Here is a 12,809-nt window from a genome sequence, read left to right as displayed (position 1 = left end):
TGCATAGACATCTGATGCAAAAATCAGACAAACCCTGTTTGACAGGTTTAGACAAGTAGTAAGACCATGAATTGTGGAGTCAGTCTGGCTGGGTTCAGATTATTAATTGTGTGGTGTCAGGAAATGGACTTCCCCCTCTGGGTCTCCATGTCCTCCTCTATGAAATGAAGCTCTAATAAAACCTATTTCAGGGACTAGGAATGTAGGTCAATGGTAGAGTTCCTCGATTGGGAGAGGCCCTGAGTCCAATCTCCAGGTCTGCAAAAAAATTAAAATTAGATTACATAAATAAGCAAAGGCTACTTTAGAAGGTTCTTGTAGGATTGTGGGCTAATACAAGTAAAGTGTATATTTGGTGCTCAAGAAAATTTGGCTATGACTATTCTTGAGTCTCAGCCAGGGCAAGGAGGTATTTGATTATGCAAGATTATAGGAGGTCTGGGTTTTTTATATTTTGTCTGTTTTGCAGAGCTGGGAATCAAACCCAGGGCCTTGCACATGCCAGGCAAGCACTCTACCACTGAGCTTGAGCTATACCCTTGACCCCTACAAGGTCATTTCAAGAGTGTCCCTATTCGGGATACACCTCGCTTCCCTGTCTCCTGCCCAGCCATGGCTGTTCTACAATTTGGGTCTCCTCTTCATTATACAGCCCCTATTGTCTTCTAGGTCCTGTGCCCAGCCCAGCACCTATATTGTTTCACAGAAACCTTACAACTGTGGGTCTCCGGGGTCTGTCACAGTGCTCAGTAAACGGCTATAGATTAAGTGAACGGTCCTGGAGGTGGGTATTATTCAGGGCTCATAGAGGTGGAATAACTCAGTCAAGGTCACAGAGCTATTACTGGTTGAGTAGAACTTGAACCTTTTCCCAAAGCCTTGGGTGGTTTTCTGTTTGTTTGCTTTGCGGTGCTGGGATGGAACCCAGGCCCCGGGCCTGCTAGGCAAGTGCGGTACCGCTGAGCCACACCCCCAGTTAGTGTTTACTTACTACATTATCCTGCCTTTGAGCTAGTGAAGAGCTAAGACTCAGAAATTAACACTTAGGCCTAGGACTTAGGAAGCCAATATCCTTGCTCAGAAGAGAAAACCCACAAATGGGGAGTTAAGCAAAATTGAATCAGGCAGCCTGCCCACGTTCAATATTGAAAGTCCAAAGAGAAGACACTGGGTGTCCTGAAATGGAAAAGACACACAGCTCTCTTCTCGTTTCCAGGATAAAGAGGAGGAAAGAACAAAGAAAGCAAAATCTAGGAATACTAATAACAAACCTGACTTCTTTGGGCACGTCTAGTTAAGAACCGTCTCTGGAGTCAGGTATATCTGGATTTGGATTCTAGAACCTCAGGTTCCTGCCAGCTGGGTGGCCTTGATCAAATTACTTAACCTCTTTAAGTGTCGATGTCCTCATCAGCAAAGCAGCTGTGTGGGTGAGGAGATGACGGATGTAAAGCCCTTAGCACGATGCCCAGCGCAGTTCGTGGCTAGCAGTCCCAGAGTTTAATTCTCTCTTCCCATTTTAGGATCCAAGTCTCACCACCTAGGAGGGAGAAACTGTCCCAAGGGATATGAGAAGTCAGGCTGGTCTTAAAAGCTGTAGGGCTGGCCCTCAGAGCTCTGTCTGCCATGGAGTCTCTTGTTCCCAGCACGATTCTGTCTGAAGGCAGCTCCAGAACAGGCTGGCCCACACGGTAGATATCTGTAAACTGATACAGAGGCCAACCTTAATGACATTTTGTCTGCTTGGGTCCTCATCCAGGTGGCTTAATTCTAACCCTATTAATCACCTTCAAAACTCAAAACAATCAAATTCATATTACTGTTGAACTAGTTAGAACTTTGGAACTTTTTTTTGAGATTTCTGCGATTGAGACTCTGATGTCCCCATCACCCTACTCCACGCCCATCAGCACACGCACGTGCACACACTGCAACCCCTCCCAATGGACACAATCAGAGAATGCAAATACAGCTGACCACCACAAGCAGATGGAATCGCTATCTAACTCCATCCTCACAGCTTGGGGAGGGTGAACCTTTCCCAGCCCGAGCCACCTGAACAGAAACCCAGGAAAAAAGCTTGTCAGGCAGAATGGACTCGCAGTTTCTACAGGATGGTACTTTGGACAGGTCAATGGAACGCACACTTGGCATCTGGGCTGACCCCCATCTGTACCCTTCCTCTGAGCCCTTGCTGAGCCAGGCAGAGGAATGCTAAGGTGGGGTGCCATCCCATCGGAGGAGGAAACCCCAAATGGATCCTTCTCCCAGGGATACTGGAGAAAATTTCCAGGTTTCCTTCCAGAGGCACTTAGATAAAAACATTGAGGAACTCTTACCCATCTAGAGGGTGCTTTTACTAGTGGAACGGGTCCAACACATTTCTCCCCTCAAAACCTTTCCAGGGACTAAGGATGTGGCTCAAGCGGTAGTGCGCTCGCCTGCATGCTCGCGGCGCTGTGTTCAATCCTCAGCACCACATAAAGATAAAGATGTTGTGTCCACCGAAAACTAAAAAAAAAAAAAAAAAAATTAAAAAATTCTCTCTCTCTCTTTCAAAAAAAAAAAAAATCTTTCCAATATAGATGAAAGGGGAACTTGGATCAACAGGCAATTACAAAACTGAGTGCTAAGGGACATGCTAGCAGATACAGGAAGAGAGGTGCACAGAGATGTGCAGAGTGCTTCTCCCAGAGGGCAACTCCTTTTCCCCCAGGTCATGATCCCCCCAACACCTTTAGCCCATGATGGTTTCTTCACCTTTTCAGAATTCCTGCATTGAAATTTTGTGGTGTGTAAACCCATGAGTGAGCATTGAGTCCATAATGCTTTTTGTGTTTGTTTGTTGATTAGTGCTTTATAGTTATACATAATAGTTGGGTTCACCTCAACAAACTCATACCTGAATGGAATTCGATTTCAGATCATGATTCCCTCCTTATTCCCACCCCCTTTTCCTTCCCACGCTCCCCCCATTCTCCTTCCTCTACTCAACTAAACTTCCTTCCACTTCTAATTTATATGTGACTAGTTCTTCCTACCTGTGCCTGAAGGTGAGGCTCCCTGTTGTATATTCCTATATGCACATTACATGATGCTTAAATTATTCATTCTGCATTACTCCCCTTACCCATCCCCCCACTCTGCCTCTTGCTCTTCTTCTACATTACTGATCTGCCCTGTATCTTTGTAATATTTTATCCTTTCCTCCCTCTTTTCTTTATTTTACTCTGGCCTCTGCATATGAAAGAAAAAAAATGACCTTTGAGTTTCTGAGTGTGGCTTATTTCACTTAGTATGATATTCTCCACTTTTATCCATTTATCAGCAAATACCATGTCATTCTTCTATTTCATCTTTTTATGGCTAAATAGAACTTTATTGTGTGTGTGTTTGTGTGTGTGTGTGTGTGTGTGTATATATATTTCACAATTTCTTAATTCATTGATAGACGGGCACCTGGGTTGATTCCATAATTCAGCCATTGTCCACACTGCTTTTTATTTTCCTCTAAATGCTCCCTGTGTATAGCTTCTCTCTCCTCCCTCCATAATTACAGACAGAAGTTGAATTCTTTGTCTTGCATAGCACATTACTGGAGGAAGCATCTTGTCCTGCCCGTCTCCCTTCTCACTGCATCCAGAGTGGTTTCTACAAAACACAGATGTGGCCTCTCATCCTAAAAACCCTCAATGGACTCCTTGCTCTTCAACTAGAGATAAAAAATCCCAACGTGGCTGAGTCACCCAGCCAGGTTAACCCCCATTTGCGTCTCCTACATCCTCTTGCTGTGCCCTCCCAGAAGCCCTCTCTTTCCTGCACAGGGCCCTGGAAGCCTCTCCCTTCCCCGTTTTCATTTTGGAATCCTGCTTGTCCTTCCTGTATCAGTGCAAGGGTCCCTTCCTTGGAAACCTTCCTACATCTACCAGGCTAAATCCTGAGAATGCAATAATTAAGACTGGACCTCTACCCTCAGGGTGTTCACAGCTGCAGAAGAAGACAGAAACAAGAGTTCACAGGGCATGGAGAAGTAGGATTGACTGTCATTGTCTGCCATAGAACATGTTGGAGGAGTGATATTGTCAGTACCTGTGACACTTGACCTTGACTCTAGCCTTCATTTTGTCCCAATTGCTATAATGATTCAGATCATGAATGATCTTTTTGCTGTGCTTGAGTTTTCACTTTAGCCCTAGTTTTCAAACCAGGCAATAAAACTTCTTAAATAGGCGTGTGTGTGTGTGTGTGTGTGTGTGTGTGTTGGGCATGGGCATATGTGTGCTAGGCCAGCACTCTTTCATTGAACTACATCCCCAGCCCAAGAATGACGCATATATGTCTTCGATATGTCTTCAGGGTAGGTCTATTTGAGCTCTCTTCCTCCCCAGAGGCTCTGTGGTTCTGCAGTAAGTTCTCAGCAGCAGGACTTTCAACGAGTTGGCCTGAAGGATGAAGTTAAAGGACAGGAGTCAGGCGCCACCTAGTGGCCTGAGTTGAGCTCATGCATTCTTTAGAACCAGGAGAGGAGTTTGCTCTTAGCTCCACCGCTGCTTTTCTGCAATTAGTGAGAATTGTCCATTAGAAAGCAGACAGGAGCTGGCCTTGGGACAAAGGGTAGTTTGGTTCATGGGAAGCCCCAGGCAAACTCACTCATCGGGGGCAGTCCTGAGCCAGGACTTGGGCTTGTAATGAAAGAAATAAGAGGAAAATCCTAAGTGTGCTCTACCGTTCGTACCCTGGATTTCCTAAGTATAAGAGGTTTGCACAAGTAAGAGACAGCCGTGACCAGGGAGAGAAACCTCACGTTCCCTCAGCCAGGTCAAAGACACCCTACAGATCCTGGTCCTCACTTCCCACTGGGATCATTGAGTCCCAGAGCTAATGATATCATATCTGTTCCTTGCTGGACTTAACTGATTGTTTTGTTTGTAATTAATTATTAATCTGAAGCTATCTCAAAGCCTAATCATGCCAACATGATATTGTCTGATAATAAGCAATTAAGTCTTCTGTGAAATTCTCTTCTTTAAAAAAGAAAGAAAGAAAGAAAATCTATTCTTTAAATGTGGTCACAGAAAGAGTCTTCAAAGAGGTAGCACTCAAGCTAAATTCTTTTATTGATTTAAAAAAAATAAATAAATGACAGCAGAGTGCATTACAATTCTTATTACACGTACACAGCACAATTTTTCATATCTCTGGTTGTACAAAAAGTATGTTGACACCAATTCCTGTCTTCATACATGTACTTTGGATAATGATGTCTATCACATTCCACCATCTCAAGCTAAATTTTAATTGATTAAAAAGAGTTAACCAGCGAAAGAGAAAGGGAAAGGACAAGGATCATGAAGCAGCATGAGCCCAGGCAGAGAGGGCAAAGTATTGCGGAATATACAGGGACATATCTCCAAGTTCTTTTAAGATCTTCCTTGGTTACTCTAATGTTTGGAGACTCCAATCCAAAACTCTATTGCATATATTCAGATGTAGCCAACATTAAATTTAATTTGTATCTAACTATGAATGGTGCTGAGGGCAGTGATCAATGGCCATAGTGTTACTTTTTTAAAAATATTTTTTAGTTGTAGTTGGACCCAATACCTTTATTTTATTTATTTATATGTGGTGCTGAGGATCGAACCCAGGGCCCCGCACTTGCTAGGCAAGCACTCTACTGCTGAGCCACAACCCCAGCCCCATATTGTTACTTTTTGTACATATTAATTTTTCAGGACTTTTTGGTATGTTTTGAAGCCACTACCTTTTTTAACCTCAGGTCTACAGTGTCCAGTGAATGAATGAAAAAAAAAACATAACAACAAACAATTCTGGGTTAGTGAGGATAAAATTCAAGATAGAGAATAAAGAGATGAGGCTAAAAAGGGAGCTGGGAGCCAGGGTACAGAAAGTCTCATGTGCCGTATTTCTTAGACTTTATCACAAGCCATTAAAGAATTTTGATCAGGAGTGTGCTCATCAGACATGCCTGTAATACCCCTCACTCTGGGAGGGTGTGGAGGACAGATTACAGAGCCTCAAGTCAGGAGACCAAGAGGCTGATGCAGAAGGGAGGCCCTAGACCTGGGCAGGAGTGAGCCACAGAAGACTAAGGAGGAAAGTGATACAAAGTAACATCCTTTAAAGGAAGGGCGCTCTAAGATGAACACCAAGAGATCTAAGTTCCAAAATCCACTATTCATGTTGCCCCTCTTTGTATGTCAGTTTTCCTACCTGCAAAATGAAGTGGTCCTGCCTGCGGATCACTACTTCTTCCCATTACTATTGCACAGGAAATCAAGCCAGCATGTTGGGGGAGCTACCTCGGGATCAGCCCTTAGCAAAACTGGAACAGGGACAATGTTGGCTTCAGCTGTCTTCTGAATGTTCCCATAAAATATCAAACATCAGGACATGTGACATCCACCCTTACCAGGCATATTGGGGAGGGAGTATCGTATTACTTGGACCTATAGCAGACGATTTCTTGATATTTGACCAAGAGTATCAAGGACATTATGTGCTGGCATTTGGTATTTCTGCTCATGATAAAAATGGCTCATGTTTATAGAGACTAAGCATTTTATGTGCATTATCTCATTCAATTTGCACAACAGCCCTATAAACTAGATATTATCCCTATTTTATAGTTGAGAAAATTAAGATCCGGAAATTAGGGAATAAGCAAAAATGACATTGAGACTGAGGCATTGTGCTGGCAATCACCCTGCACCTGTGCCCATCAGATGGCTCTTGGCTAAAGTTCCCTTATGTGTTACCACGGAGCCGCTTTCTAAATGGCATGAATAACACAGCCCTCTGAGGGGTGTCACCAAGACTGAGCACAGATAGAGTTACTGGGATCATAATAAAGGATCAAGGAAGTTTTAAGGTTGAGTTCAGAGCCAACAGGCCTGAAAACTATTTCTTACCATTGTTCCGCACTGAGTTTGCCAACTGTGAGTCCCATGTGTAAGCAAGTGTATTTGGGCAGCCACTCTGGCTACATGCTCAAGCCTTCTGCTTGTTGCTTTGCTTCTTTTTTTTAAGAGAATATATTTTTATCTTTATTTACTTTTTAAATTTTTTTGTAGTTGTAGGTGGATAGCATATCTTTATTTCATTTGTTTTATTTTTATGTGGTGCTAAGGATCGAACCCAGTGCCTCACACATGCTAGATTAGTGCTCTGCCACTGAGCTACAGCCCCAGCCCTTTCTATTTACTTTTTAAATATTTATTTATTTGTTTTTAGTTGTAGTTGGACACAATACCTCTATTTTGTTTATTTTTGTGTGGTGCTGAGGATCAAACCCAGGGCCCCGCACATGCAAGGCGAGCACTCTACTGCTGAGCCACAGCCCCAGCCCCTACTTTTTAAATATATATACTTTTAGTTGTAGGACACAATACCTTTATTTTATTTTTAGGATTTTTTTTAATGTGGTGCTAAGGATCGAACCGAGTGCCTCACCCATGCTAGGCAAGCTCTCTACCACTGAGCCACAACCCCAGCCCCTTTATTTACTTTTTAACTGATACACAGAAACATGGAAATTGTACATATAAATGGGAAGCTCCAATACACCTGCTTTTCTTTCTAAGCAGCAAAATTCAGGGGTAGAAGATGTAATCGATGCCCTTTCAAGTTTGTTTTTATTTTTTTAAACTAGTGACTGGACTGGGGATATAGCTCAGTTGGTGGAGTGCTTGCCTCGCATGAACAAAGCCCTGGGTTCAATCCCAGCACCAGAAAGAAAGAGAGAGAGAGAGAGAGAGAGAGAGAGAGAGAGAGAGAGAGAAGCTAGTGACTTTTTGAGCTTAAAAAAATTCCCTTTTTTCTTGTTCTGCTTTTTATGTTTTTTAAATATCCCTCCTTCACTTTTCTTGTTTCCTTGCAGATTCCGCCTGTCTTTGCCAGAGTCCAGTCGCAATGATATTAAGGTAGGGATCTGACCCCTCAGGGCTTCCTGGAAGGGGAAGACTGAGAATTCTATACAATGCCTACGTTCTCCAGGACTGCCCGTCCTAACCTTGAAATCCTTGATGCAGCTGCTCATCTAGTGAGCCGCTTAGCTCTCTGATGTGCTTTTATTTACGCAGAAACACTTTTTAAAGAACTCCAGAGACTGTTAAGATTGTGTAATGCTAGGAAAACAGGTATTCTCATTTTCTGGATAAAGTAATTCTATAGAATTAAATTTAAGATCCAAAATCCCAAAGGAAGAAGCTATGTGTAAATTATGGGGCCATGATCGGGTTTATTCTTCAAACACCTTCTACCTATCTCCTAAAACTAGGCCAAGGCTGGCTGTGTGCATGCCTTTGTGGAGTGGGGAGCCCAGCCTGGGGACCTCCTGCTTGGGAGTGGACACCCCAACAAGCGACTTGGAAAACCCCTGCCCTCAGGCTTCAAGGTCGAATCACTACCTCCATTTATCATACAGAAGTTGATACATGGATTTCAGTGTCACAACACCTGAGGGGAACAGTGACTAGTTCACTGTCAACCCTGTACAAATGTTGACTCTTAATATCATTCATTTTTTTACAATTAATTAGGGATCCTGGCACTAATCTAGAGAAAACAGAAAACGCCTACCCTCCTGGCACTTATATTCCAGGGTATGCTTAAACCAGGGTCCACGTAAGCCCACCAGGGACACCTGGCGATGTCTGAAGAACTTTTTCATTATTATAGCCTGGGGTAGGAAGAGGAATGCTCTAGGGACAGAGGTCAGGGGTGCTGCCGGGCATCCCAAAGTGCACAAGACAGACCCCCCACAACATCGAATTAGGCCATCCCCAAATGCCAATCGTAGCGTTATTTGGAAACCTTGTTCTAGAAGGTGTGAGAGTGTGCATATGTGTATGTGGCTGAGAGAAGATACAGACAACAAACAGATATATATTGTATATAATGAAACATACTATAGAAAAAAATACATCAGAATGGGCAGTGCAGGCAAGTATGGAGGCGGGGATCAGAATGTCAGCGTTGTGGAGAGATTAGCTGAAACTACATGTGGAATTCACTCAGCACATTGGCTGCTATGTGGCCTAGGACAAGTCACTTAACCTCACACCAAGGCAGCGTGTGGGAGATGGGAGGAACTGAGTTAATCACTGCCATGTTCAACAGAAACACAGTAATAAGATAGGAATACATGGGGGCAGGGGGATAAGCCAGAAAGTCTGAGAATTGAACCAGGAGGCCAAACAAGATTCCGTTTGCTTGTTTAATTTTAGAGAAGCACCCTAATTTTCAGCTGGGAAAGATTAGAATTCAGTAGGATTGGGTCCATAAGCTGGAAAATGAATCAGACCTTTCATGGGAGACACTGAGGTCTAAAATACCAGCATCATATTAGGCTCTGTTGGTTAGTACCCCAGAGCGTAGCCTAACTAGAGCCTGTCTTTCATTCTGAGCGTGATAAGAGAGAATCTAGTCAATGAGAAGACAGAGGTGACTTTCTCACAAATACTATTTCCTGAAACCAATGGGGAGGCAAAAGGCATCCAACTCTTCCTGGAAGACCCCAGTAAACTACTGAGTATCAACAACAGAATGTACTAACCATGGGGCATTTCAGGATAAGATGGCAATTGTTTATAAGAGGCATTTGATATATTATGAACTTGTTTGATCCTGATGACCCGCCCTATGAGATTATTAATATAGTTAACTATTATTATCTTCATTTTACAGTTGAGGAAATTGAAGCACAGAGAGGTTAAGTAACTTGCCCAATATCACATAGTGAATGTTAAGAGAAAGAGGAAATAAATGCAGGAAGTCTGGCTTCAAAGCCAGGATTGCTATGATACAAGGAGGTTTTTATTGCTCAGCATATAGGATGCTTGAAAAGGATTCACCCAGTGAATTTATGTTCATCCTGAATCATTTTTTTTTTAATTTTTATTCTTTGGTACTGGGGATTGAGTCCAAGAGTGCTCAACCACTAAACCACCTCCTCAGCCCTTTTTAGGTTTTGTTTAGAGACAGGGTCTCGCCAAGTTGCTGAGGCTGGCTCTGAACTTAGATCCTTCTGCCTCAGCCTCCAGAGCCACTGAGATGACAGGCATTGGCCACCACGACTGGCTTTGATTCATTTATTTTTAACACCTAAATCTCCCCAAGAGCCAACATGTTTATTAAAGATAAACTGGATGTTCTGATGGTGCAACTAACTTCAGAGCATAACATAAAGCAAAGGAACTTCTGTGGTTGAGGTTTCCAATAAAGAAAGGGAAGACTGCTATTTGAGAAATCTCTTAATTCTTGATTATCCTTCTTGGTGGATAGCTAAGCTGCTGCACTGGCTTCCACCGTGTGGTTCTGTGCATTTGCTGTCACCAAGGTCCAATGTAAAGGGAAACAGAAATGCTTATCCCCAGTGGGAAAACTAGTTAGGAAACCGTCATAAGATTTCCCACAAAGAAAATATATCCTGGTGAGAAACTCTCGTTATTGCTTTCTTGCTTTCTGTCCTGGTGAGTTCCTGGAAAGGGCATGTCCAAACCGGATGTGGGATTTGCAAACGGCCCTGATTTGGCAACTGATGCGGTTTCCTCTTTCTTTTCAGGTCGTGAGGTTTGAGAATATTCTGTCCTCCATCCTTCACTTTGGAGTCCTCCCGCTGGCCAACAGTAAGGGATTCTTGGGAAATGACACGACTCTGATAATGGCTAACCGTTGGGGATTGTTTGGGACTTTCCACTTTTAAAACGTTTTTAGGAATCCAGACCAGAGCCAGAAATTTACAGGGTGGACCCTCCACAATTGGGTTCTGAAATCACTTATGTCAGGTCCAAGCCTTGTAAGCAACTCATTTTGTAAATTCAGCATCAACTCTGGCTGAGTGAACGAGATCAAGACCACGCTCCTTAGTGAAGAGTTTCCGAAATGAGATGATTCTCCCTATGAAGTACCTCTGCGGTTATCTGGATAAACAGTTTATTGAATGACAGGCCTCTCCCCGCCCTCCAATTATTCACAAACTGCAGCATCTGGAGTTCAGCTTAGTTAAAATACTGTTGTTGTTTTTTTTTATATTAGACACCAAAATGTTCTCAGGACCCACCAATTAGGAATTTTCAAAATATATACTGGGTAAGCATAAAGTGGTTTCTGATGTCCAAATGCACATGATTGCAGATGCATTTTTAATCAAACAAAGGTGAATTAATGAGTCTTCCAGAAAAATCCTTGGGACTTATCAGGAGAAATGAAGAAATAAATTATTTAAAAGCTTCTTGTTTGTCTCTTGCTAAAAAGTTTGCCAAAATGTCTGTGCCCATGCCTAGTTATCTTATATCTTTCTATATTTTAGCAAGATTGCAGCAGGGATTTCCTCTGCCCAACCCGCATAAACTCTCGTTCGTCAATTCAGACATCGAAGTTTTGGAGGTAAGATTTTCAGTCTCCTCTAACTGATCCATTTCTTTTCATGATAGAAGAAGCTTCCTTCTAGTTTGTTTATTTTTTGTTTTAGTTTTATATGTTCTGTTTTTCCCAAACCAAGGAATTTTATAAATAAAACATTCAACTCTTAACATTTGCAATTACCAATGAAATGTTTAAAAATCAGATCAAGTTCAGTTTTGCTTAGCCAAATTTATTCACACCAAAGATAGGAAGATATTCTTTTTCCCCCCTTTTGTTAAAAAAAGGGGGGCTTTCTACCACTGAACTATATCCCTAGCCCTTCACTTTTTTATTTGGTGCCGAGGCTGGCCTCCTACTTGCAATCCTCCTGGTTCAGCCTCCCAAGTCTCTAGGATTTCAGGCCTGTGCCACTGCGTTCAGCAAGAAGATATTCTTTGATGCATTTTACACAATTTACTCCAAAAGACAAGCTCTAAGGCGGAGATTATTAATCTCATTTTACAGATGAGAACGATGAGATTCAGAGAGGTAAAGTGGTTCAGGTAGCTGGAAAAGGGTTCAGATTGGCTCTTCTAGTTCTCCCAATGACTTTCCTCTGAAGACCCTTCTCTGGGCTCCGAGGTCCGTTGAGAACTGTTTCCTGGCTAATCATCATTAACTAACTTCATAATATCTTCTCCCCCTTTTTGGCGTTGTCTGATTGGGGAGGTGGAAATAAGTTTCTGAAGGAATCTTCAATCCTCTACACTCCCCAGCGCTTCTAACCTCCCTGCCTCTCTCTCTCCCCCCAACTTCCAATACTTAAGTCACATCTGATGACAATCTTCCATAACTTCCTCCTATATCTGAGGTCCTCAAAAAGAGGGCCAGATGTTGGGAAAGGCTTGATGCCTCAGGATGCAGTAAAGACACCATGTTTCCCTCACCCTTAGGCAAACCTAGACGTGCCCCAAATCTGATGCTCTCTTCATTGCTGTCCCCTTTTCAGGGTTTCCTGTTAATTTCTACCGACCTGAAGTATGAATCACCCTCAAAACAGCAGCCAAGTTTCCATGGTTGGGAAGACCTGAGCCTGCTAAATGGACAGTGGACGGGGAAGGCAACCCCTTGACTGCCTGTTCACCCCGCGCCCCAGGAAGGAAATGACTCCTAATCCCACAGCTGCTGTAAACCAGGAGGGAGAAAACAAGGCACACCTTGTGCATTACTTAGGCAGAACGTTATCTTTTGGGAGGCTTCTGGGACGCAGAGCGAGGCCTGTTAAAGGGCTGAATGAGGGGGGGAGGGATGGGTGTGTGTGGAGGGGCAGGGGTTTGACTGTGAGTGTGAGCATGTTGTGTGCCTGTGTTTATAAGGTTCTGGGGACAAGAGCTAAGCATGTACTTCTGACCAAGTGGGTCAGAAACTCTCAAGGTCTGTAT

General features: G+C 43.1%; 1 protein-coding gene across 1 annotated transcript in view; it reads left to right on the top strand.

Moving 5' to 3' along the window:
* The window catches only part of BPIFC (BPI fold containing family C), a gene marked incomplete at its 5' end in the record, with an annotated part of 33,033 nt that extends 20,352 nt beyond the window's left edge, over positions 1-12,681 (top strand). The window contains 4 exons of the mRNA XM_081310939.1: positions 7,901-7,943; positions 10,586-10,649; positions 11,333-11,409; positions 12,377-12,681. Coding sequence (XP_081167065.1) covers positions 7,901-7,943; positions 10,586-10,649; positions 11,333-11,409; positions 12,377-12,499 — 307 coding nt within the window. The 3' untranslated portion in view covers positions 12,500-12,681. The remainder of the gene's footprint in view (positions 1-7,900; positions 7,944-10,585; positions 10,650-11,332; positions 11,410-12,376) is intronic.
* Between the last annotated feature and the right edge of the window lie 128 nt (positions 12,682-12,809).

This window comes from Spermophilus citellus (assembly GCF_964194105.1).
Source record: "Spermophilus citellus genome assembly, chromosome: 10".
NCBI classification, from domain to species: Eukaryota; Metazoa; Chordata; class Mammalia; order Rodentia; family Sciuridae; genus Spermophilus; species Spermophilus citellus.
The sequence above is the reverse complement of the archived record's forward strand: the minus strand, read 5'-3'. Positions and strand labels throughout refer to the sequence as shown.